The sequence below is a fragment of the Fundulus heteroclitus genome, chromosome 22 (genome assembly GCF_011125445.2).
Source record: "Fundulus heteroclitus isolate FHET01 chromosome 22, MU-UCD_Fhet_4.1, whole genome shotgun sequence".
NCBI lineage: Eukaryota > Metazoa > Chordata > Actinopteri > Cyprinodontiformes > Fundulidae > Fundulus > Fundulus heteroclitus.
Window position 1 is genome coordinate 7,985,637 of NC_046382.1, and position 27,670 is coordinate 8,013,306.

Here is a 27,670-nt window from a genome sequence, read left to right on the forward strand (position 1 = left end):
GCACTTAAAATAAGATGATGACGATGAAATATTCTTATTTTAAGTGCAAAACTCTTATTCAATTGGCAAATAGTCTTTTTTAGCTGCTCGAATCAAGGAAAAATACACCAATTTCAGGAAAATTTTACATACCATTAGTTCCCTTTTTGCAGTGTATGTATCAGCCTTTTTTCTGTTTTGTAGTCATGATAGTCGGTAAAAGGTGTTTGAAGAAGAACAGCGGAGGTAAGAGAGCTTAACTGATCTAAAAGAAGAATTATTTAAAGATAAGTTGAGTCAAAAGCCATACTTTTCTATATCAAAATGGAAATGCTGAACCACATGCTACGCTAACGCTACGATGCTAATGTTTGGGAGCAGCCTGAAAAAGGTCGGTAGAGCTCTGGGATCTGCTACAGCGAACCTCTCGGACACTTTCTGTTTAAATGTTAGCTTCTCAGAGACCGTATCAGGTTGCTCTGAGCTCCACCGTCAGGCTCTACCCTAAAGCTGCATGCATTGGCATTTGTTTACATGAAAAAGTTCAGTTCTTCTTTTTGCCTGCTGCTTCAGGAGCACTTTGACGGTGCAGCAAACGGCACAGGACACATTTAATGGCGTCTCAAAAACAACCAAGGGAAGATTCGCAGAGAAAGTCATGTGCCACCAAGCAGCTTCAGCAACATTTCATGCGGAGGCCCAAGGATCCATTTTTACTGAAAGCCGGCTTGATTAGGATTCCTGCCAGGAGTCCAAGTCTCTGCTCAACCGCACTACAGACAGGCTCCTCATTTAACAGATGGTGAGAGACTTCTCAGAACCGTCAGACGCTTAATAAGGATGCGGACGGAAGAACTGGTGTTCTGGCAACCATCCCAGGATTCCTGGAGGTCTTTTAATTGTGCAGTTCAATTCAATTGTATAATGCTTTATTAATTTCAAAGGGAAATTAAATGCTGGTGTAACTTATGGGGGTTTCTTCAACAAGTTTTTGTAGATGTTGATGGCTGCAGACAGGAAGGGTCTCCTGTAGCGGTCTGTCTGACAGCGGATCTGGAGAAGTCTCTGACTGAAGACTCTGTTGTTGTACAGCAGTCTGATGAAGAGGATGCTTAAGGTAATCCATAATGTTCTTCATTTTATGAAGAATCTGTCTTTGCAAAGTCATCTTCAGAGGTTCTAAATAAGTCACCAGAACAGAGCCGGCCTTCTTCAACAACTTACTGAGCCTCTTTAAGTCAATGGTTCTGATGCTGCTGCCCCAACAGATGGTGGCAGAGGAGATCAGACTCTCCACTTATAGAAGATCTGCAGCATCTTGCTCCTGAAGGACCTGAGCTTCTTCAGGAAGTCCAGTCTGCTCTGTCCATTCTTGGGGACGGCTTCACAGTTACATCTCCTGTCCAGTTTGTTGTCCAGGTGAGCACCGAGGTATTTATGCTCCTCCACTGCCTCCATTCTTTCTCCCAGGATGGTAATAGTGTTGGTCCTGCTCCTGTTTCTCCTGAAATCTACAACCATCTCCTTTATTTTATCCACATTCAGAATGAGTTGTTAAAGTCTTTAAAGAGTAACTAAAGAGTAACTAAACCCCAGATCTATACATTATACATTCCCAAATTTATACATTATACATTGGGCCTGTCTTTATGTTTCTGTGCAAATCTGGACATTTTCATGTAAACCTCTTTAATTCTGGAATAGTTGGCCTAAAACCTCTTAGTGCTGACCTCTATGGGTTGAAAAGTGGCAACTGCAGTTTGTTGTGGGAAACAACGATAAGTTGGTGAAGATTCTCAGTCATCCAGGTCATGGTCATGCCAAAAAAAGGTAAAAAGAACAAAACAACTGTACTTGTTTTTTACTTCAGAAAAAGTCCAGTTGTTTTGTTTTTTACCTTTTTTTGGAAGAAACAATGATAACTGATTCCTGGGTTGCATATTAAACAAAAGGAAACGGTGATACCATCAAGTTCACACCCTCGGCTTGGCTTCGGCCTGCACCTAACCTGACTCTTGGCAGATGGATGTTGTTCCGCCGAGCTCCACACGCCTCCAGACATACGTTTATCTTTAGTAGAATTGATTACTGCAACGGTGTTTTCACAGGTCTGCCTAAAAAGTGAATCAGACAGCTGCAGCTGATCCAGAACGCTGCTGCCCGAGTCCTCACTAAGACTAAGAAAGTAGAGCACATCCCCCCAGTTCTAAAGTCCTTACACTGGCTCCCTGTATCTCAGAGAATAGACTTTAAAATTCTTCTGTTAGTCTATAAATCCCTAAATGGCTTTGCACCTAAATACATCACAGACTTGTTATCAGGGTATAAACCATCCAGACCACTCAGGTCTTCTGGCTCCAGCCTACTCTGCAGAACCAGAACTAAACACGGAGAAACAGCATTTAGTTCCTATCCTCCACTTATCTAGAACAAACTTCCAGAAAACTGTAAAAGTGCTGAAAGCCTGAGTTCTTTTAAATTCAGATTAAAAACATATTTGTTTAGAATTGCATTTGAATGTTAATGTTCAATTTAAACTGTTGTAGTTCACTGAAACATCATTAGATCAAGTTTGTAGTCCAACTTGTCTTAACCTGGTGCTACAATTCCACTGCAGTGTGCTTTCCTCTGTAGTATTCTGTTGTCTCATGTTCTGCTCATGTGCAGCACTTTGACTTGTCTCGCTACTGAAACCTGCTGTTTAAATAAACCCGCCTTGCCTTGTGAGCATTGAGAGCATCAGAGATGGAAATCCAGCTTCAGAAAGTAAAACCCCACCTAGCTTTCCTCCATTATGTTCACTTAACCAGGTGAGTTTAAACCACTGGTCTAAAAATCCTGCATGGCTGGTGTCCTGCAACTTCTAGATGTGTCCTGTGTCCTTCACACCTGAATCACATCGCTAAACTACCACATAACATGGAGTCAGGCTCTGCAGAGTCAGGTGTGATGAAGCAGAGACTGGCTCTCGGGGACTGGAGTTTGAGACCAGTGGTTTAAATGTTAGTCCCTGTCTCTGCTGTGGAGCTGCAAATGCAAATGGTTCGAACTAATAATGCTCAGGTCCGATGGGTGAAAAATCCTCAACCTAAAAAGACCGACCCATGGAAGAACGACCACCAGAGCCTGGTCACTCTCCGTGTTGCAATATGTCAAATTAAGCTAGCTGTCACGTTCCCTCATCCTGACCACTTATCCCCATACTTAGGCGTCCCACTCAGTTTCTCCTGGCCCCGTCCGCTTTGGGGGAATTTTTCTAACTATTGTCCGGGAGCCCTGGTTATGCTTTTCCATCGAGGAGAGATGCACTTTCAACATGGATTCATACCCTGTAACACTAATCCAACCTTTAACACCTCCAGAATCCTGTCAAAGTTGGGTGTGTCCTTTGAGCCAAAAGTCCTAAAAGAGGATAGCAGACATTTTTGGACCAGCAGATTGAGAAGTCATGGAGTTACTTGTAAAGACAAGGTTATATTCACCCCTCTAGATTAAATCCTACATCAGAAGACCAACAATGTCTGATCAGGTGTAATTTCTGCTTTGTTTTGTTGTTGTAATAATGAGTAGAATGGGTGATGTAACCCTAACCCTCCATACGCACCAAGTGCTGTACATTGACCTGAAAATCATTCAGTTTATCTCATATTAAGCAAATATTTGGGCCAAAATGTTCACTGTGCTACTTTAAGGAACATTTCTCAGTTAAGACTGAACTTGAGACGATTGTTTGTGCTTTTATTTCCTCCCATTTAGACTATTGTAATAGTCTTTTTGTTTGTTTGAATAAAACCTTCTTGGCTCACCTTCAGTCTGTGCAGAATGCTGCAGCGAGGCTGTTGATAAAAGTTAATAGAACGGCACACATAACTACTGTTCTGGCTCCCTGCACTGGCTTCCTGTGCACTTGAGGATTTATCTCTAAATTAACCCACCCACACAGACCAGTACTTGTGGTTTGACTTCCATCAGCCACATGTTAGGAGTCATCGGAACTCTGTATCATAGAGCAGGCAACACCCCAACAATTTCAAAGCCAGGTAAAAGAGAAATCACACACAAGATAGGCCATGGAGAAATGTGGCTATTCCAGCTTGGCTTTTGTCAAAGCAGACAAGAAACCCAAATGAGACTCCGGCCACCCATTGTGTAAAAAGGAAGACCCCAAAATCGAACCCAGACCTGTAGTCATTCTGTATGTTGTGAGAGTTTCATAGAAACTGAGAAGTTTATTCTCTAAACAAGATGCCCCGGTGGTTTTAAAACCCCGAAACACATCAAGACTGGTTTGTCCTAAAGATCTGGTCCCCTGGAACAAACAGAGCAATGTTGGGATGCTGTCAGGTGCCAGGAGGATCAGGGATCTTCAATTCCTGTCCTCGACGTCCGGTGTCCTGCAACTTTTAAACGTGCCCTGGTCCAACACACCTTTGTCAAATAATCAGGTCATTAGCAGGACTCTGGAGAATGTGGCTCCATCCGAATACACTCAATAATAGCCTCTAGCTCCTGTTTCTAGCTTCTAGCTCCTGTTCCTTGATCTTTCACGGGGTCAAGAGTAAGAACTCTATCGGGAGGAGGAAAGGAGCTTCAGACTGCTGTGCCGAATTCGACCAGCCTTTAACTCTGATGTCATTACGTGATGGAAACGCTCATGGATGATGTGAGTCAAATCTTCTTCCGAAAATTAGCTAGAACCTGCTCGCTCTCTTCTCTTCGGACATTTCCGTTGATTTCTGTCACGTCACGCAAAGGATTGAGGGATACCCAAAGGGTTCTTAGCGCCAGTACGGGACGTCGTGGGGTTCCTATGCAAAACAAGCCATGGGAGGGAGCATACCGGCTGCTTTTCCTACCTCCAGCCTTACTGATTGCAGTATAAGGACAGCACTTATCATGGCGACCACTGACTAACTTCTGCTTTAGCTAAAGAGTTCTTCTTCTATTGGGGTTTCAGATTGAGCCATTGACTGCAGACTGAGGGGCTAATTCAGCCATTTGATTCAGGTGTGTTGGACCAGGGACACATCTAAAAGCTGCAGGACACCAGACCTCGAGAACTGGACTTGAAGATCTCTGCTCTAAACTGACAAAGTATCTCAGAGACGAGATGGAATGTTTCAACAAAGAAGAACCAGGTCAGAGAACCTTTTAAATTTTTGTACTTATATGGTACAATCTCTCCGATAGCTGGAAATAATTTAGATATTAACACAAATCTTGGTTTTAATAAGTCTTTCAGTAGTTATTACTTTTAATAGGATTTGATTAATAGAAAAAAGTGACTGTCAATCTGTCTACAGTGAGGATGATCCTAAGAGAATCCTTCCTAGACTAGGGTCACATAAAATGCATTAAAGGTCTCCATCCATCCATTGTCTTCTGTTTGTCAGATAGTGGGTCGCGGGGGCAGCAGGTCCAGACAGGAAACCCCAGACATCTCTCTTCCCAGTGCCATCCTCCAGTTATTTCTTCCTCACAACAGACCGAAGCAGCATCCGCCTTACTGCAGATGAAGACCCAACCCGTCTGTCCATCTCCCAGTGCCCTACCATCACTGGTGAAAAAGACACCAACACATGCTTGTCCTCCTTGGCTGGAAGCAAACACTGACTTCCAACCCGGGGGGTCAACCATAGATCTCTAAGAGAAAGTAAACGGTTAGTTATCATTGGTTTGATTTAAAAGTCTTCACTTCAAATGTTTGGTGCAGTTTGATGTTTCTGATAATTATTTCTTTGATATAATGAATGATCTTCTTGTAGGTTTAGCTCAGTATGAGATAAAATGAGTTTTTGGACACGTCACTCAGCACTTCATGTCAGAACAGGACTTGCAGGATTTATAGTTTTGTTTCTGGATATTTAAAAAGGTAAAAACCGTCCCACAAAACTTATTTTTTAAAGTAAATAGGTCCAATAGGTGCAGGTAATAGTATACGGTTGAATCCTGTTCAGATATTAAGCTTCGTTAGAAACAGCCCACTTTTGTTTGGGGACATTATTTCTCCAGGAGACAAAAACTGGTTCACCTGACTTTCGTTACTTGAAATAATGAAGTGTGGCTTCTCTCACCATGGGTGTGATGGTATATTTGAAGCATTTGGTTGCTGACCTCCACAGACTCTTTACGTTCTTGTATCCACATAGAAACATGATCATTTTATGATCTATCCATCATCTATTAGGAAAATGAGCGTGGGTAACTCAGTTGGTGTCATAGTTTGAGTTTATGTCTTAGTTTAGGTTCGGTTTTGGTTTGGGTTCTATCTTAGTTTTAGTTCGGTTAGTTCTAGTTTCTGTCTCAGGTTGGGTTCTGTGTTAATTCTGTTTTGCACTTTACTTCTCAGTCATCAGCTCACTTCACCTGCAAGCAATCTGTTTGCCTGCCACACCCCTGTCATCAGTCACTACCAATCAGTTCATTTCAGTCACCACCTCTGATTATTTCCACCTGTCACTGGTAATTAGCACTCTGCTCTGTTCACCTGTTCATCTTCCTTACTTAAGCCCGTTTCAGTTCACTCCACTTTGCCAGATGATTACGAGCCATTCGGTGAGTCTTATCCAGTGTCATTATTTCTGATTGACCTGTAGGTACTGACCCGATTTGCTTCCGGATATCTGAGCCAGCCTGATCCCTGTTACCTGAGTTTCCTGCCTGCCAACTTGTGTGCCTGACCTAGCCTGTTCCTGGGATTCTGAGCTTGTCTGACCTCTGTCCGTTTAACTTGCCTGCCTGTGTACCGATCCGGATGATTACCTGACCACCGAGTCTGTCTGACCTCGTCTAGTCTGACTGCATGTCTGTCAAACATCTGACCCTCAATAAATCTTCTTTAATCTTACCCTGCCTGTCTGGTTGGAACACTGGGTCCTCTCTCTTGGTTCCTGACAGTTGGTGGTATTGAATATAGAACTATGCTTGTTGTTTGTAGTGCAATTCAGGGCAAAATACCAGTGTTTAGTCAGAAAAGTGATATGCTTTTAGTTGACAAGAAACTTTTTAGAACTAAATAGAGACTTTTAAATATATTTTTTTTCATGCTTTCGGGCTTATTCTAAGCGAGGAAAAGTGTCTCAGGTTAGCCATTCGATGTTAAAGTCTTATAGTGTTTCTAATGCTTTCTAATAGTTGTATCACAATTTACACAGTTGGAAACACAGCTGCAAAAATAGAACAAATCTTTAAAATGTATATCCTTGTTTTAATTATCCGTTATCATAATTATGATTAACCGGAATCATAAAGCAACTCATTTTCAGAGTAGTTATTTTTTTTAGTTTTCAGTGACTCAGAGCAGTACTAATCCCCTCATCTCTTTACTGCAGGTTCCCTTTGTGAAAAAGAGGTTTTTATTCTGAGCAGAGAAAAAGTAGATTGTGACCTGATCTTCCAAAAGGAGGTATTGGTTTAGAGTCATTTACATTTACACAAAACAATATATTTTAGGGTTCTGAATTTATAACTTGGAGTAATTAAATTGTTGACTAATTAAAATCAAATCTATTGTAAAACTATGCATGAGAATTATAGTTCTTTTCAGATAATGTTTGTGCTTCCTCTGCTAGAGTACTTTATTTAACAAAACAAAAACAAAAAATTGAACTGCTCATGTCTTACTAACTAAATGCTGACATCTGATTGATCTGCACAGCAGATCAGTTGCAGACCAATCACCTTTTCTATTGTAGTGTTAGCCCCACTGAGTGATTTTGAGACGAAGTAAACTCATGATGTGCTGAAGCACATGACCATGAATCAAAACGTTTATGAAATAGTTACTAATCACGAGACTGTCGTGTCTTTGTTATTTGTGGCTATTAGCCTCACGTATTCCTAATATTTAAGTTACATTAAACTCTTATTTATTTTTCTGAATTGTCCTTCCAAAAAAGTTCAAAAACAAAACAACTGGACTTTTTTTCTGAAGTTTGAAGACGTTTCGCTTCCTATCCAGAAAACATTTTAAATTGAGAAAGCTTTCTGGATGGGAAGTGAAACGTCTTCAAACTTCAGAAAAAAGTCCAGTTGTTTTGTTTTTGAACTTATTTAGAATGACTATGGCCTGAATGACTGAGAATCGTCACCAGCTTATTTGTCCTTGCAGTGGTGACCGAGAACTGAATGAAATGAAGGTACTGCTGCAGAAACTCAACTACTAAAGGAAGGTTCGGTCCCTGGCGTTTTGAGCTCAGATCTAAACACGTAAGACAAGCAGTGCCCTAAAATATACCCCAAGCATCCGGGGAAAGCCAAACATAATATTAATGAATCGTTATTTATTAATATATTAATAAAAATATTAATATTATTAAGTGCTTTATAAATAAAGGTGGTATGGTATTTATCTATGGTATCTCGAGTTTTAACATTTTTTATTAATATTAATATATTTATTAATATATGAATAAATAACGATTTATTAATATTAAAAACAGCCAACAGCTGAAACAAAAGTGCTGTACATTGCCACAAGCTAAAACACATCCATTAAAAAAATAATGAATTAATTAATTAATTAAAATAAAATACATGCAAAAAATATTTATTTATTTCACTGTAGTCTTTCTGCTTAGAGTTGAATGATTTCTATAAACTGAAATGTATTTTAATCAGCAAAACAGTTTGTATAAGATCGGTTTCAGTGATCCGTCGTGCGCAGCTCAGATCTACAACTCATAGGGAACAAACACGCGCACGCAGGGACTAAGAGGCATCAGACCAATCAGCATTGTTGTCAGATCTGCACATGCGCAAATCACGCGCAGCTCCCTGGGATCTGAAGCTGCTTCCTGAATCAGGGCTAGCTTCCTGCCCGCTGCTGCCTGCTGCGGCTCCCAGTAGCATGTAGATGAGAGGAGAGGACTGAGAGTCGGGCTCTCTGCGCTGGTTCATCTGACAAGCGAACAAAGAGAAGAAGAAGAACCGCGGTTTAACTCGGAGACATGGACTACTGGGTATGTTCCTCGTCACTTTCTCTCCTTTTCGGGAGCGACTTTTTGTTTATGTGGTGAAGTTAGCTAACTGTTTTGTTGTTGTCTTTCTTGTGGATGTACAAAAGAAGGACAAGTGTTGAGTAACAACTTAACCACCCCTATAGTTTCCCCGCTGATATAAGGACGACTTATATGACCCAACTACCTACATTATTATTATTATTTTTTTAAATAAAGCTTCACTCATTGCTCACGTTTAGCTTCTGCCTGAGGAACCAACCTGTTTTCTCCTCAGATGCACGGCTGCTGGATGAGGGGGGTTAAAGGGCAGTGCTGTTGTTTATTGTTGCCAATGCATGCTGGGAAAGCTGGAGATCCTGAAGCTGCCGGCCGGCCGGAAGTGACAACAATGTGTTATTGTGGTGATCTGGTCAGATTGGAGCATGGTCGCTCCTGTATGAGCCCAAAAAGCTGGAAGAAAGGTGAATAAGTAGCAGTAAACGCACCAAAGTGTCCACCCCTGTGACTGCTGTCAGTGCAGATCCTGCTGTCTGGACCCCCTCCACCCCCCCAAGATCAATTTATCTGATCTGGTTTCACCTAAAGAGAACCTTATCATTAAGCAAACCCCCCAATGCCGTCAATCTGAGCTCCCCTGCTCTTTTGCCGTTTGTAATTGTTTGCAGATGTTTTTGGCTAAAAGTTTGCAGACTTGTTGTGAGATGCCTTGTTGTCCCGCCTCATGTTTCCAAATGAGAGCCAAAGCTCCTGGGAGACCAACAAAGGGTCTGATTTCCGAATAGTCAACAATGAGTTAGACAATGCCAGGTGTGGGATCCTTTGTGTGAGCCCGGTTTAAGTTTTCCACGGCTGTGAGAGCGGAGGCCGGGGGGAATCATCGCTGGATGTGGAAGTGAAACAAAAAGCAACGATCTGTGGAGAAACGGGGGAAAAAAATCTGATCTCTGCTTGTACGATGTGCCTGAGTCTGTGTCTGACGCGGCACGCATGCACACCTGTGTGGGGCCCCTGAGCAACCAGCACAGGTATGAGCTGTTTCTCTGCCTTTTTCCTGCCGTTGCACAGGATCTCACCAAACCTGAATGAGGAGACGGCGTCTGAACAGGCAGGTGTGACGGCTGCCAGCCCCGTGGCTCACCGACTGCTCTCCACCCGAGCCGTCTGCGGGGTGGGAGGAAGTTAAATGGTGTCTCCGCAAAAAAAACCCACTGACACCCCCAGGCTGTATTTCTGTTTCACGCCTAGACGTTGCGTGCCTTTTTAGAAAGATGTCCCATATTTTGGACCTATCACATTTTGTCTTAGGAACTGCAAACCTGCTTTGTTTTGGATACAGTGAAGGCTTTGTATAATTGTGAAATGGAATGAAAGCGATGAATACTTTGTAGAATTGCCCTTTTTTTTCCTCCCCCGCAGAAACGACTGCAGTCCTTCACACTGCAAAAAGAGAACTAAAAGTAAGTAAAATTTTCTTGAAACTAATGTATTTTTCCTAGATTTGAGCAGATAAATAACACTACCTGCCAATGGAATAAGTTTTTTGCACTTAAAATAGGAACAATTCATCTCCATCATTTTATTTCAAGTGCAGGATATCTAATTATCTTATTTTAGGGGTAAAAATACTCACTCCATTGGCAAGTAATCTCATTTATTTGCTCAAATCAAGGAAAAATGCACTAATTTCAAGATTTTATGTACTTTTAGTCCCCTTTTTGCAGTGTACAGTTTGTCTCTGTCAGCTCCGTACAGTCAGAGTCTTTGCAGAAAAGGCCAAGATAGAAAAAATAGAATAAAAAAAATAGATAAAATAGAAATCGCATTGATCGATATCGATAATCATCAACTAATTGAAAACATATATTTTAAGTGCAGCCTTGGTTATTTTATGCTGTTGCTTAATTATCTATTTTTAGATAAAGACATAAACACTAAATTCAAACTCAACCCTTTATTCAACCAACTTTTTACCAAAACTGCAAGATTTAAAAAAAGTAAAAAGAACACGTGCTATCTGAACTCTTTGAAGGGGGTGGAGCTTAGTGACAGAGCGTTCCTGGGTCTGCGTAGTGATTGGTTGGGAGGATGTAGTGACTGTAATATTAACCTACATGATTGGCTACAATGCAAAAGGAAGGAAAACTGTTATTCTGTTGAACTTTTTATTTACACTTTTTTTTCTATCGCATCACATATCTATCGATCGATATATAGCGTTATTGAATAATCGTCCAGGCCTAATTCAAGCTCAGTCAGATTGGATTACTCTGGACTTTGACTAGGCCATTGTAACGCAGCAAAAGGCTTTGATTGTCGTTTTGGCAGCGTGTTTTAGGGTCGGTCGTCTTTTGAAGCCTCCAGCAGGTTTTATTCCAGGGTTTCCTGGTGTTTAGCTTCAGCCGTCTTCCTCTGACCGGCTCCTCTGGCCCTGTAAAGAAAAGCCTCCCCTCAGCCTGACGCTGCTGCCACAAAGCCTAATGCCCAGATTAAATTACACACCAGCACTGCTTAATGGGGCTGGACAATATATCAAGATTTTAAAAATACAGATTTTTCTTTTAAAAAGAGCTATAAGATGAGACTAGATTGTTTATATCAAGATGGTCTATGTTGTGTTATAATTATACTTTTATTTATTCCAGTAGGTATTCTTCAGCTATATCCACATATTTATCTACAGCTGTTTGTTTAAAAATGCGCCTGTGAGACGTTTGGGTTAAAGCTTTGATTCAGAGATGCTTTTTTTTATAATTTATGAAAAGAAAAACATATCGAGATAAATATCGTATATCGGCATCCAGCCTAAAAACATCCAGATATTATTTTTGTCTCGTATTGCCCAGGCCTGCTGTTTAATAACAGAAAATCATCTAAAAGCAGTTTATTTTTGTCAGAGTAAAGGGAGCTGGACACAAGTTCGCTCCACTTTCAGCTGATTTTTTTATCAGTTTTTACACTCTTGTTCAATAAGTTAGAATATTAGTGATAAGTTAATTTATTTTATTAATTCAGTTCAATAAGTCAGACGCATTATATGGATTAATCACACACAGACGGATGTTTTCAAGCCTTTATTCCTGTTAATTATCATTTTCCACTTACAGCAAATTAAAATGTCATTTAATATTAAACCAATAAAAGCCTTTTTTGATAAAGACATGGGGGCTTAGTGAAAGCTATGTCCAACGCAGCACCCGCTTACAGATTATTTTCTAACTTTTTACTCTTCTAAGTGCGGCGCGTACTCGAGGTCGCGCAGATAGCGCGTTCCTTAGATACTTTATCGTGAACCTTAAGCTTTGTCCCTCTGATTGCAGCTGATGTGGAGGCTCCATCCTATCAGACGGCCCGCTGCTGGCTCGTAAAAGCACCTCTGGGCTCAGATAACGCAGAGATAGATAAATGTGCAACAGTTGTGCATTTTGATTCATTTCGCACCTCGGCAGAGGAGATCCAGTGACATTTCTAGCTGGGCGAACTTCCTCTTGCTTCACTCTGGCACTGCTGCTTGTGTCGCTGGCTGGGTGGGGTGGGAGTAGTTTGACGGTAGCTGTAAGCTTTCCCCTCGTTTCCACCTGCTGAGAGTTTATCCCTTCCTACGGCTGACCGCTCTCTGAGCAGGTTCTCCGTAAGGTCGGACGATGTCTGCCGACGTACGTATCTGCTCTGGTGCTTTAAATCTGGATCACTGTGTCAGTGCTGAACCACTCATTGTTTTCTCCTGTGCGCAGAGTGCCTTGGAGGTGTATAAGGAGATGCTGCTGCTGTACCTGGAGGAAGGCCGGCGGCAGGTCAACTCGCGCTGCGCCCACCTGGAGCCGTGGCAGATCATCGCGGCGTCGGTCCTCGCCACCTGGGCGGCGCTCCGGCTCAGAGGCTTCCTCTTCCAGCAAGAAAGTAATCGCTCCCTCAAACCCGCTGCACACCAACGCAGAGCAGCCCCGCAGGTTTATGTAGGATGGAAAACGTGTAAAGGGAATTCTCACAAGATTCTAACATTTGTTTCATGGTTGTTTTGAATTCACTGCAAAAATAGAACTAAAATCAAGTAACATTTTCTTGAAATGAATGTATTTGCCCCTTGATTTGAGCAGGTAAATAAGGCTATTTGCCAATGGAATAAGATTTTAGCACTTAAAATAGGAACAGTTCATCTCCATTATCTTATTTCAAGTGCAGTATATCTAATTATCTTATTTTAGGGGTAAGAATACTCATTTTATTGGCAAATAATGTTATTTACCTGCTCAAATCAAGGGTAAATACATTCATTTCAAGAAAATTTTGCTTATTTTTAGTTCTGTTTTTGCAGTGAAACATGTAAAGATGTAGAATAGCTCATAATTCTATGCGTTGTCAGCGTTTCGCACTCCATAAAGGTGACATAAGAGCAATGAGTATTAGCTAGGGGTGTAAACACCAGCTTTGTCTCCATATGATGTTAAATTGATTTGTTTGGGTGACGATATTTACCGATATGAATGATTTCTGATCGATGTGATGCAATATTATCTGCCCGTCTCACTCTATTATTTACATTGATTAGTTGATATCAACTCACAAAAACACATATGATTTTATTTTAAAGCTCAGGTATTTAAATAAAAAACTGCGTTGTTGTAATTTTAAAATATTAATAAATCACCTGGTCACTATAGGCTCAGGTCCGATTTCCAATATTTAATTGGATTGTTAGGAATTTAATCGGTATGTCGATGTGGATGGATGTATTGTGACACCCCTGGTGTTTGCTGCAGTCCGCTGCTTAACGGCTCATAGTCAGCAGTCAGCTGTTTAACAAGCACGCAACCTGCAACCTGACAGCTGCTATTATAAAACCTTCATGTGAATGGTGGGCGGGGCTCCATTGTTCTCCGTGACAGGACTGCCTGTTATCATGCAACCGTAAACCTTTCCAAACAGCTGAACTTTGTCTCGTATGTGTAACCCATGTCATACAGAGCCCCACTTCCTGTTGCGCTCTTATTGTGGCGGGCCCTGTCCCTTTAAAATGGAAGCCCCTTGACCCGTCGTCCTGCTCCAAGCAGCATTCACTCCTCCTGAAAGAGCATAGAGCCACAGTGGACAGTTGTCTGCATTGTTGATGGCTTTGCAGCAATCCCTCATACTGAGCATGCATGAAGCGACAGTGGAGAGGAAAACTCCCCTTTAACAGGGAGGAGAACCTCCAGCAGAACCAGAACCAGGCTCAGTGTGAACGCTCATCTGCCTCCACCCACTGGGGCTTAGAGAAGACAGAGCAGAGACACAGAAAGCACAGAAGCTCACATTGACCCAGGAGTACTTTCTATGTTAGATGGTAATAGAGGATGGGACATTGTCTGCTGTTCAAAACTGGATCACATGGATTGATTTTTCCAATACAAGGAAAAGAGGCTGCAGCCTCCTTTCAGCCAGCTGACTGGCAGCGTGCAGCAACAGGGGCAATGTTGCATTGTGCTACACTCATAACAGAGAAATGTATCATTAATTATAAAAATTAGTAAAAAAAAAAAAAAAGCAACCAGTTGAAAACTAGTGAAAGGTTTTGCGACGTTTCTCTCCCGAAAAAATGTCTTAGTCGCATCTCTCTGGGCTTCTGACTTCAAAGTCACAATCACTCAGCGCATCAATGACCGATATAAAACGATGATTTCCACAGACTGAACGTCCTGCGTGAGACGAGCTCATCAGTCACAGTCAGCTGTCTGTGCAGAGTGTTTTTTTTTTGTAGTTGTTTTTTTGACCACAGCTGCTGCCTTGTGTCTGTGGTTCAGGTCTGACGTCCCGGATCAAGAAGCAGTGCTTTCGGCTCGTCAGGAAAATCCCCTTTGTTGGCGACAATGTAAGTGTTGCTGCGGTGAATGTTGTCTGGGACTCCTGTGAGTCAGTGCTGGATGACTGCATGGTGTGTGTGTGTGTGTGTGTGTGTGTGTGTGTATGGGGGGGGGGGGGGGGGGGCGGGGCGGGGTCAGACCTTTGGCACACTTTGCACCATGCGCTCATGTTAAGGTGGTTACTATAGTTCAAACCAGCCTCACTGTTACTTCTTCTTTCCTGCGGAGCTGCTGACGTTACAGACCTAAGGCCCTGTTCTCTCGTCGTTTCTCTCCCTGACAGATCCAGAGGCAGCTGAACAAGGCTCTGGATGACATGTCTCAGAGTCTGTGCACTCTGAAGGAGGGGATGAGCTACACCAAACAGCTGCCTTCAAAGGGTCTCTCTCAGAGCCAAGTCATGGAAAAAATCAAAGAGTATGAAACCCTGAGTGAGTCATTACCCCCTCCTCCTCCTCCTCTTCCTCCTCCTCCTCCTCCTCTTCAGCCTCCCGGCTCTCTGCCAGGCGGGGAGTCAGGTCTATGTTGTCGTGTCACCTCCTTGCTTCTCAGGACTCTTGTGTTTGTTTTTCTCAGACGAGGTGAAGTGGGAGAACGGCTGCGTCTCTGGTGCGGTGTACTGGGGCGACGAAGATCTGACCAAGCTGCTGGTGAAGGTTCGCACCTTTGTTGATTTTTTTTTTTTTTCTAACAGCTGTTGTTACAGTCATGGGGAAAAGAAAGTACACCCCCCCCCACCTCCCACCCCTGTCTCAGTTATTATGGTTCAGGATATGAAACTGATCTGGGCTTCTCAAACTTACCTCAGATGTACAGAAACACACATCATCCTCCCTGTCAGGGTTTATTGAGCAGAACCCACAATCTCAGTCGTGTTTGGGGGGAATAAACCTGATCAGTTGCTCCTTACAGACGTTTGTTTCTGCACAGCTCCCTTCACACCCAAACGTAGCTTTTCAACCAGGCTGAGATCCGGACTTTGACTAGGCCATTCTGTTCACTGCAAAAACTGATCTAAAAATAAGTAAAATGTTCTTAAAGTTAGTGTATTTATCCTTGATTTGAGCAGGTAAATAAGATTATCTGCCAATGGAATGAGTATTTTGACCCCTTAAAATAAGATAATTAGACATCCTGCACTTGAAATAAGATGATTGAGATGAATCGTTCTTATTTTAAGTGCAAAATTCTTATTCCATTGACAAATCATCTTATTTAACTGCTCAAATCAAGGACAAATACACTAACTTTAAGAACATTGTACTTATTTCTAGTTCTGTTTTTGCAGTGTTGCTGATGTGTAGAGCGTGAAATTCACTTTTTTTTTTTAATGGAGGGAACTCCCTTCTTACCCGCGTTTTGGTGGCAGGTCTTCTACTCTTTGGGAGGACAATTACTCAGAAACCGGACTACAGGTCTCCTTCATAACAAAGGGGGAAAATATCTTTAAGAATGAAAACTATTCGTAAAGTTAACTTTGTATCTCAACGTTGCAGAGTTCTTACCTGGGATCCATGCATTCATTACTAGTTGTCATCACAGCTGTCTGTCTCTGCTCTCTTGTCTCCATCGTCTCCTCTTGTTTGGAGTTCTGCCTAATTCCAGAATGATTATTAAAATAATCACTTTTTAAATCAAACTGCTCACATAAACTGTCTTTGCTTCAAAAATGATCTGTCTATCTGTCTATCTATCTATCTATCTATCTATCTATCTATCTATCTATCTATCTATCTGTCTGTCTGTCTGTCTGTCTGTCTGTCTGTCTGTCTGTCTGTCTGTCTGTCTGTCTGTCTGTCTGTCTGTCTGTCTGTCTGTCTGTCTGTCTGTCTGTCTGTCATTTTGCACAATTTTAGATTATGTGTTATAGTCTAGACTTACACGCTGCTTATCGTAATTCTACTTTCGACATTATGAAAATCGACCACATTGCTGACATTGCATGTCTACTTCATTTAAAAAAAGAAAAAAAAAACAATCCTGGCTGTGATGCATTACTGTCACATGGTCAGAAAAACGCAAGGACCCCCCCCCCCCCCCCCCCCCCCCCCTCCTGAAACACTGTCACAAAGGGCAACTAGACAGAAACAGACATCGGTTGTTAGCATTAGTCCAGTTTTACTGCTCAGACCGATGCGGATATGTTAAATAATGACTAACATTGACTGATACCGATGTTAAGGCCGATTATATCGTGCAGTTTTAACCAGCAGCCCGTGTTTGGATTACCGTACCGTTAAAAGTGTTAAATCTGATGAAACTGGTGGAGCAGACGGCGCTCGTACCTCAAAGAGAGGAGGGCAGAGCGTTCTTCGTTTTAGTTTATGGCTCTAATGCAAACGTCCACCTTATTACACATAGGTATAATTCTATTTGGCAATTTCCTTCATTATAGGAACTATTTTTGTTTTGATTCATCACATATTGTGCAATCAGCGCAGTCCCTGCGGTGAATTTCAGGCCCGTAGGAGTTCAGTTCAAGGCTGTCAGACGGATGGCTTCACGTTTACCTCCAGGATCTTTGGTCATGCAGAAGATGGCTTCACTGTCCCCCGTCTCCTGGGGCTGCTGAACAAGCCCAGACCATCACCCTGCCGCTGCTGTGCTTCACAGTTACGTTACGTAACAGGTTTATGTCACGTTTTATCAAGGCCAAACATCTCTGCGTTCATCCCGCCTGTTCAAAGGTCTGCTGGTTCCATCAGATGGAGCTTTGCTGACATGATGCTTCTGTTTGTTTTTTACATAAGATGTATTTTCTCCTAGCAGTCCTCCCAGACAAGCTCCACTCGTTGACCTTTTTTCTAATGAGTCTTATACTTCACCTTTAATAAGCTTCCTTTAGGTTTTTTTTAAGCCAATTCTTTGCGTTTAACGACTTCTTGAGGGAAGACTGACTGCTGTCTTTTATATTTTTGTTGGAAGTAATCTTCCTCTGTGTAGGATGACGAACTTGGGATAATTGGAAATAACTTCCTGATCCTTCTCAGATTGATGGGCTGTAACGATTGCTGCTGTCTTTCCATCCTGGCATTGGGTTAACGCACCAATCTGTATAATCTGATTGAATTTGACTTTGGAAAGAGCCTTGAGGTGACTTGTGTCAGGGCAGTCAAAAGTAGCCGGTCAACGGCGGCAAATCACCGTCTATAGCAGCTCTTGCCGCCGCCTACTTTTCCCTGATTATACATCCCAAAAATCAGCTTAGCATCTGTCTCCACTGAGAGCAACATTAACGAGTGATTGGGTTCCTTGTTCCAACCGAGATGCTACTTTTCCGATCATAACACAGACCGGTGTTATTCCGAAAAGTGCAATAAAACCGTGAGAGCCGACGTGAGTTTTGAAACTGCAAAGCTTTTTAAGCGGAAGATCAAACGTGCACAGCACCGCGTTCATAGACCAGTGTGATGCATTCACGAGCGTCAGAAAGCTATGGTGCATTCAGGAGCATGGGACATTTCAAACTTACAAGGAAAGAGGCATAAAACGGAATAGAACTTGACTCATACAATAATGTATTTATCCAGAAACAGTGTGGGCTTTCTTACAATACTGAATGCTCTATAATTATTATATATTATTTTTTGATTATGCACATGTGTTAGCTTTTTATTCGAAAAAATCTATAATATTACATATAATAAAATATAATATTACAGCAGCAAATTATCAAAGTTTTTCAGGGGATGCATTTTGTGTTCGTCTCTAGAATCCTCGCCGATGATATTATATCGTGTGTGTGATGAGTGCAAGTGAAATTAAACTGAGATAAAAGATTTCGAAAGAGCAATATGACTGAAATAAATTCAACATATTAATTCAATTTCAAATTCCAACCCTGTATTTTTATCATGAAAATTTGACTTGGTTCGTGAAGAAATGTTATTTCGTTTTTAGAACAGAACTGTGAATAATAATATTAAGATGAATAGACCTCAACTAATCTGATTTGTTTTATGTGGTGCTAGTAATTCAAATTAAACTAATTTTATGTAAATGGAGATTACCTTACCTTGTTAAAACATGATGATAACATCATGTGAAAAAAAAATGTTTTAAGAATAATGATAAAAAAAGAAATGTTTTTGAAGAATTGATCATTCACATTTTTTGCCTTTTATTGAATTTAAAACATGCACTCTGACTCTATTGTTTAAATAATCACCTGTCTTGAAAGCTTCCAAAATATATCAGGGAGACTCTATTTTTCAAAATTCTCCCCTCCGGGGCTCAGGCACCGGCATAAGTGCACCCTCCTACCTGATAGTGTGTGGCCTGCTACTTTAAAAAAGTTTGACTGCCCTGCATGTGTCATGAGTTTGTGCTATATAAATAAAATTGAATTGAGCTGAATTGAATTGAACCAGACCTGCTGCCTGTTAGGAATCCTTCTTTTACATAAACGGTCAAGATATGATTAGCAGCCGGCTGCTGCTTTGCCTCATATATAGAACCAAGAAGGGTTTACTTAGTTTTCACACACAACTTTTCCATTATTTGTTTAAATATTGACAACGTGGGATCTGTTGGGCGTGTTTTCTACACTTCAGCTCATGTTAAAACAATCATTTTTGTTTTGTTCTGATACATAAAACCTCAGGAGGGTGTACTTTCTTTTTACCCATGAGAATTTAAGCTTGAAAGCGTTTTTTTTTTTTGTTTTTTTTGCTGCTGCTGGTTCCAGAACATCTTGTTTTTCTTCTGAAGGTGTACGGAGACTTCGCGTGGAGCAACCCCCTCCACCCCGACATCTTTCCGGGCGTCAGGAAGATGGAGGCCGAGGTCGTTCGAATGTCCTGCACCCTTTTCCACGGTGGACCCAGCTCCTGTGGAACCGTGAGGAACCCGGCCTTAAGGAAACACACGTGAGCCCTTCCATGAAAGGTTCACTCGATCTGATGCAGTCTCCTCTCCCGCTGTTCCCAGGTCACCTCAGGAGGAACCGAGAGCATACTGATGGCCTGCAAAGCCTACAGGGACATGGCGCACGAGCGCGGTGTGAAGTACCCTGAAATGTAAGCCCAACCTTGTTGAGCTCATCGCTGGGTTTGAGTTCCAAGTGAAAGTGACGACTTCCTTTCCGTTTCCGCCCGCAGTCTCGCGCCGGTGAGCGTCCACGCGGCCTTCGACAAAGCGGCGCATTACTTTGGGATGAAGCTCGTCCACATTCCCCTCGACCAGACGACCATGAAAGTGGACGTCAAGGTGAGACGGCAACACGCGCTCAGCTTGTGTGTGAGAGCGCTTCCTGCTTTCAGGGCGTCAACGTTTGTCCCTCTGTTTGCCCCGTTGCCCAGGCGATGAGGAGGGCCATCAGCAAAAACACGGCCATGCTTGTCTGCTCGGCGCCCCAGTTCCCCCATGGAATCATGGATCCGGTGGAAGAAGTAGCCAAGGTCAGAGGCGTAGCACTTAAAACCTGAAAATGAAACGGGGGGGGGGAAGTCCATTCTTGTAACGTTTCCCTCGCTGTGTTGCAGCTGGCCGTCCGCTACAACATCCCGCTGCATGTGGACGCCTGTCTGGGCGGGTTTCTCATTGTTTTCATGGAAAAGGCCGGCTTCTCTCTCGCCCCGTTCGACTTCAGGGTGAAGGGTGTCACCAGCATCTCTGCGGACACCCACAAGGTAAGGGGCGGTGCTAATGTTTGATCCCATCTGCCTCACTGCAAAAAACGAAACTAAAACTAAGTAATATTTTCTTAAAATGAGTGCATCTTTCCTTGATCTGAGCAGGTAAATAAGATTATCTGCCAATGGAATAAGATTTTTGCACTTAAAATAGGAACAACTCATCTCCATCATCTTATTTCAAGTGCAGGATGTCTAATTATCTTATTTTAGGGGTCAAAATGCTCATTCCATTGGCAGATCATATTATTTACCTGCTCAAATCTAGGACAAAAATGCTAGTTTTAAGAACATTTTACTTATTTTTAGGTCCGTTTTTGCAGTGAGTTATGTCGTAAAAATCAGCCGTGTGAAGACGAATCAAGTTCAAGAAATAAGACGTCGCTTTCCAGTTTTAAATCAAAGCGATTAAATAACACGTACACTGCAAAAAAGGAACTAAAAATAAGTAGAATTTTCTTGAATTGAATGTATTTGCCCTTGATTTGAGCAGCTAAATAAGATGATTTGCCAGTGGAATAAGATTTTTGCACTTAAAATGGGAACAATTCATCTCCATCATCTTATTTCAAGTACATGATATCTAATTGTCTTATTTCAGGGGTCAAAATACTAATTCCAATGGCAAATAATGTTATTTACCTGCTCAAATCAAGGATAATTACACTAACTTTAAGAACATTTTACTTATTTTTTAGATCCGTTTCACTCGAAAAGCATTTAAAATCTCCTTCGAGGCTTTTGTGATTTTGTCTCGTCATTAACTTTCACTGCCGATCTTCAGCAAAGTGGGACTAATCCAGATATTGCGCCGTAGTTTACTATCAGAGCATCTCCTAACACTGCCTAATGTCTGTAACGCTTGTCTCCCCAGTACGGCTACGCCCCCAAGGGCTCCTCTGTCATCCTCTACAGCGACATAAAGTACCGCCAGTACCAGTACTTCGTGGCTCCAGACTGGCAGGGGGGAATCTACGCCTCGCCCTCCGTGGCGGGCTCCAGGCCGGGAGGGATCATCGCCGCCTGCTGGGCGACCATGATGTACATGGGAGAGAGCGGATACGTGGACGCCACGCGGAAGATCATCAGCACGGCGCGCAAGATCAGAAACGAGTAAGGCGCCCGCATGGGGTCGGTGCCCGAAGTCATCCCAGAGCCGACCTTCTGACCAAAACGCTGTTTGTGTTTCCCTTTGGACAGGATCAAGAAGATTCACGGAGTGTTTGTGTTCGGGAACCCAGAGGTGTCCGTCGTGGCAATAGGCTCCGAGGTCTTCGACATTTTCCGCCTTTCAAATGCGCTGACGGCAAAGGGCTGGAACCTGAACACGCTGCAGTACCCGTCCAGGTAGAAGGGCAACATAATATGATGGTTTTTTTTGGTGAAACAGATATGTAATCCAACGTGTTTATATGAGGCCGTTCACAAAGACACCAGGCAGGACAAACGGCTCCAGCTCGTTTCCAGTTTGCTCCAAGTTACTTCAAGCAACTCAATCATGTCTAGTTCAATGAAAAAAGTCACTAGATCCGATTTATAAGAAGTTTGTGTTGTTTGACTTTGCTGCAATCCACCCTCCTGAGCAAGCATGTGGCGACAGTGGAGAGGAATGACTCCCTAATGACGGAAGGAAGAGACCTTCAGCAGAAGCTGGCTTAGTATGAGCGGCCATCTGAGTTGGAGTTGAGCTCACAGCTGAAAACACAGGTGCACTGAGTCAGGAATACTTTCTATTTGAAAGAATAAAAGGTTAATAACAATGGCTTCATCCAGGAACTCAGCACAGCTAAACACAGGTGCACTGAGCCAGGAGTACTTTCTATGGTAGAAGAAAAATATAGAGCATAGATAGTCAGTGGCAACAACATCTCTATCAGCTGCTCTGCCCAGAAATTGTGTGTGTGTATATATATATATATATATATATATATATATATATATATATATATATATATATATATATATATATATATATATATATATATATAAAAGAGAGAACAATTCAATGACTGCACTATTTCTGTCAGTGATTTTGTTCATGAAAGGTGCAGCTAGAGATTGAATGAGTGAGTTAATACTTTCTGTAAAAAAAACAATACGATGGAGGTGATCATTAGCAACAGCAACTCTGTCAACGGCTATATTGAAGAAATGGGCACAATAAAGATGAATTGACCAAGCCGGTAGAACTTTCTATGGAAAAGGAAAAACAAGGACAGAAGACAAAGTTGACGGCAGCAGTAACTACAAAGAATTACCAGTGTGTCCTCCAGCAGCCTAGGCCTCCATTAGAACTACAGAGATAGCTCCCAGTAACCAAAACAACTCTAACTATAAGCAGATAGGAGCGTTTTGATCCTAGCCTTGAAAGTAGAAAGGGCGTCTGCCTGACAGATAGAAAGCTGTAGCACTGGAGAGGAGCCTTATATCTAGGAGCCACCAGTGTAGATAAATGATCCTCTGGATTTACCAGACAGCCAACAGGCTTAATCCCATCAGAGTTGACGTTTTTTTTTGTTTCTTGGAGTTTCCCCAAGTTCCTATTTGAATAACTGAATACGCAGGACCAGCTTACCTCGTTCTTCCGCTCTTCAGGGGGATCATGTGAAAACAAATCTCCCAAATCCACTCTGGTCTTATTTCTTTCCACTGAGGCCTTCCTCTTCTTCTCATAAACATGAACATGGTTTGCTTCTTGTGACTCTCAGCCATGTTCAAAGTCTACGGTGAGAGCAGCAGAGCTACAATGAAGCTGTAATGTATGTTTAAGTGACAATAAAGACGATATTACTATTACAATGAACGGCTAATTTCTAAGCTAACCGCTAACCTAGCCGCTAAGCTAACCGGCTACATAAACACTAGAAGTGCGCATGTACAGCCAGCAGGTGGAAATAAACAAGGAACGAGCACGCACACACTGGCATTACCTGAGAGCGTCAGAATGATTGACATGTAGGACAACCAGTAGAAAATGTGGTTCCTCCAGAACTTGAGGGTCAGAGGGGGTGATTATATAACGTCTATGGGTGAGAACAGGACCAAAACTCTGACAAATCTCTGCCATTTGGACCAAACGGCAGAGATTGGTTACAGTTTTTACAGGCATGCAGCTCCCACAGAGAACAATTTTATTTTTAACCTCCTTTTTCTGAGTACATAATGTATTACTTTTTGGATGTAGCGACGACTTCACCCAGATAACAAAACGTTGTTTCTGAACAGGATTACCAGCTATAGCTTTAAACTGGAAAGATAAGACTTTCCTGTTTAACTCTCATCAGAACTATCCCCGTAACATTTTGGTGCTGAGACCTGTAGCACTTTGTGCACTTTATTCATAAAAGTCCAGCCTTGAAGTAACAATGAAAGAACGGGATCTTCTGAGCCACTCGAGGATACGACGTTCCTCATCGTGACAATATTACACCTGTTTAGTAGGAGCTTAAGGAACGTCTGAGTCAAGCATCATCCCAAACTACTTCTCTGCAAAAAGGGAACTAAAATAAGTACCAATTTTCCTAAATTGAGCGCATCTGTCCTTGATGTGAGCAGTTAAATAAGATTATCTACCAATGGAATGAGTATTTTGACCCCTAAAATAAGAGGATTAGGTTAATTGCATTTGAAATAAGATGATGGAGATGAGTTGTTCCTGTTTTAAGTGCAGAAATCTTGTTCCATTGGCAGATGTAAACTTGCTGCTCAAATCAAGGACAAATACAGTCATTTAAGAAACTTTTACTAATGTTTAGTTCCCCTTTTGCTGTATTTACATTAGACCTGGAGGCCGAGTTAACACCCTCCAGTGTCAGCGACTACCTAAGCAGGTTGTTTCTAAGGTTTCCTTGTCCAAATATGATCAGTCTGAGCTTTTATATCTTCAAAATCTGTTGGTTGTCTCAATATTTACAACTTCCCCCTTCACAGCATCCACATTTGTTGCACGGTGCTGCACACCCAGCCTGGGGTGGCTGACCGATTTATCCGTGAAGTCAAAGAGCAGGTGGCCGTCATCATGAAGAACCCCAAAGAGAAAACCACAGGAATGGTGAGTTGGCTTTGTTACACGTACACACCAGGTGGCAGGGATTTGACCATCATTATGATTGTTTCCAGAGTATTCTGGAATAAAAGATGACGTTTGGGTTTGTCTGAACCTGTTGGCTCGCTCATTTGTTTTCAGGGAGCGATCTACGGCATGGCCCAGTCCATCCCGGACAGATCCATGGTGACGGAGATCTCCCGAGGTTTCCTGGACTGTCTCTACAGCACCGAGGTGGCCAAACCCAACGTCTGCCACATGAACGGCAACGGAAAAGCCCACTAAAGTAAAAAAAAAAAAAAAAAAAACCTGAACGAAGCGGAAATGCTCTGAGTCAAACTGCTCAACGGTTGCCTTATCTTGCATATTCAAACTGCACTGAAAACATCTGCAGAGCTTTTAGAAGAACAAGCCATCTGCGTTTAGATCAGTCCGGAGGGAAACTGCTCCCTCCAGTGTGCCGGGGAGGAATTTTCTGGGTCCACCTAAACCTTCGACTTGATTTTAACAATGCTTTGGGACTGTGTGTGTTTGTGTCTCTGTCTTATTTTATTTCACAAGTTTATTTCAGTGATAGCTTTCATTACATAGGCCTCCCGGGCTCCCCTACAGGTGCATCTCAATAAATACAATAAAAAAGTTAACTCGCTTGAAAAGTGAAACTAAGCCTTAGATTCATTCACATCATTTAAAGGAGCAATAAGCGATATTTCACTACTAGGTGGTGCTTGAGCACCGTCTGTAGATCAAAGCCAGATGTGTGACACACCTCTCTTTACCTCCGCTCCAGCTTTCGGACAAACCTTTCAAGTGAAGAAGAAAGTAACGTTTTGATCCACCATGTTGCTCAAAAACGGTCCCAGTTTCGGGCGCGGAGGAGCTGAGCCCTGATTGGCAGCTGTTCACGTGCACGTACATGCACGCGCGGCCGGCCCGGCTATGTAAACGAGATACTGGAGAACAACACAGAGAGCTGCGGTGTGACGTCAGACCATAGTCCATCTAAAATATCACCTTTAGTTCTTCACATCACTATTTATCTTTTTATTTTATTTTTTGTTCTTTCTATCTAAAATAAGGAAATTTAGCTTATCGCTCCTTTAAGCATTGATTTCTGCTAATTACCATGGCTTGAATCTAATGAAAACCTAAAATCTGTCTTCATTTAAAATTAGAATATTCCCTTTAAGAAACTAAATACAACTCTTTAGTAAAGTTACGGCATTGTTGCGGCATCCTTGTTAGTCCTTCCACTTAACTTTCCATTACCTACGCTTGTATGCAAGCACTCTGTGGACAGCCAGCTGCTTTAGCCGTTAGTGGCTCGAGGAACGTCTCAGTAACTCTCTTCTGCTTTTAAGTGGCCCTGCATGACGTAAATATATATTTTTAGATTATTGAGCTTATGTTTTATTTCCTAATGAACAGATTTTTGGTTTTCATCAGGTGTGCGCCATAATCCCGAAAACGAGCAGAAATCCACAATTAAAATGTGCCAGTGTGAGTTACCAATCTATCTTTCACTTTTTTTGTATTAAATTATGCAAATTACTGAACGTTTTGCTGTTCTAATTGGGATGCACCTGTACTTACATCACAGAGAAACTGTTCAGCTTTGTACTGTTATTATTATTATTATTATTGTTGTTATTATTATTGTCAGAACATTTCAGATGACTCGGCACCAACTCAAACCACTAAAACCTTGTTAGGATCGCTGCGCTGCCCTCCAGCATCGAAGCTGATGCACTGCAGCGCACCGGCTGCACAAAAAAAACAAACTCATCATGCAGCGTTTTTTTGATGCAAAGAGCTCTGCGCCGCCCTGGGGAGGAGACACCGGGTCAAACTAAGACGCTTGTCTGCTGTAAGCATGAAAGCATGAGTAGGTTTTTGTTTTAGGCGTCCTCAGAGGGTCTGTTTGTGAGAAAGATTTGGGAAATGGAAAGTTTGAATGTCTGATGTGGTGAGGGAGAACAAGGGGGGGATTAAAATTCAGCTTTGATACGATTTTCAGGCAGCAGTCAGCTGGCATCTTCCCAACAGACTGAAGTTTCTGCTCTCGTTTTATCATCAAGCAGCATAAACCAGAAGTTCAGCTTTACTCCGTGCAATCGCCCGTGTTCAACGTTTTTGCGCTGATCTGTCTCCTAATTCAAGCTACCTCAGTTTCAGCTCCACTGAAACAGTCCAGCAGGGTGACGCCACCACCGGGAGAGTAAAAACGGTAACGCAGGCTTGCCGCTGAAAGGGATCTCATCCACTCGAACTGAGGTGTTAAATGTTGGGAGAAATACTCTGACGTGTTGACGGTCCCCTAAAGATTGCTAACGATGAATACTGTAACACCGAAAAGACCTTGTCCTCTGACTCGTGCGCTCCCCTTATACGGTTCAGATAGTTTTCATGTTTGTGCAATATGTGTTTTCCTTGTAAGAAGGGGGGAAGGGGGGGTTCTGTTATCGTTAGTCAGCGTTTTAATGATAATTTAAACATCTGTGTGACCACTTTTTAATCAATTATCACTTATTTTTTTGTGAGCATTTGTTGTCGTAGTATGTTTACTCAGAATGTACCTGAATATATACCCCCCCCCCCCTCTCCATCTTTAACTCAGTGCCTGATTTATCAGATTATCCTGCAGCCCAGTAACTCTGACATCATTTCTGTCTGTTAAACCTCACATACTGAGTCCAGTGGCTTCCAACAATGAATCATTGTGTTTTGCTCTGAAGAATTACCATTAAAACCAGATAAATGACTCTGAAGACTCTTTCAATAAAGGCCTTTTGCTGAACCTTTTATTTTAAAAGCATTTTCTTTATTTCTCCAAAGGAAATATACCATCTGCCCTCTATTCCTGTTAAATTACTAAGTTTGGTTTGAACTTAAACGTGGATTTTCTCCAACCTAGACAATGTCTAAGTTATGCATACAAACCTAAATAACGATGCACCGATATTTAAAATTGGGCTGATATCGATATCCGATATTAGTATCGCTGTTATGCTGGTGAAGATTCTCAGTCATCCAGGTCATGGTCATTCCAAAAAAAGTAAAAAAACAAAGCAACTGGACTTGTTTTCCGTAGTTGAAGACGTTTCGCTTCCTCTCCAGGAAGCTTTCTCAATTCAAAAAGTCTGGAGTAATGATGAAATTGGTTGAATTTGCATGTTATCTAAGGCATTACAAGGCCTTTGTTTGGCAGTAGTATAA

At 42.0% G+C, this 27,670-nt stretch overlaps 1 protein-coding gene across 1 annotated transcript; it reads left to right on the forward strand.

Annotated features, from left to right (window-relative positions):
* The first annotated feature begins 8,927 nt into the window (after positions 1–8,927).
* On the forward strand, positions 8,928–27,216 carry sgpl1 (sphingosine-1-phosphate lyase 1). Its single transcript, XM_012850198.3, has 14 exons — positions 8,928–8,939; positions 12,671–12,836; positions 14,717–14,784; positions 15,060–15,207; positions 15,353–15,432; positions 19,487–19,615; positions 19,706–19,794; positions 19,876–19,984; positions 20,077–20,175; positions 20,260–20,406; positions 21,284–21,522; positions 21,610–21,756; positions 24,340–24,460; positions 24,596–27,216. The coding sequence occupies exons 1-14, from the start codon at positions 8,928–8,930 to the stop codon at positions 24,737–24,739; spliced, it is 1,698 nt and encodes a 565-aa protein (XP_012705652.2). The 3' UTR covers positions 24,740–27,216.
* Positions 27,217–27,670: the final 454 nt, after the last annotated feature.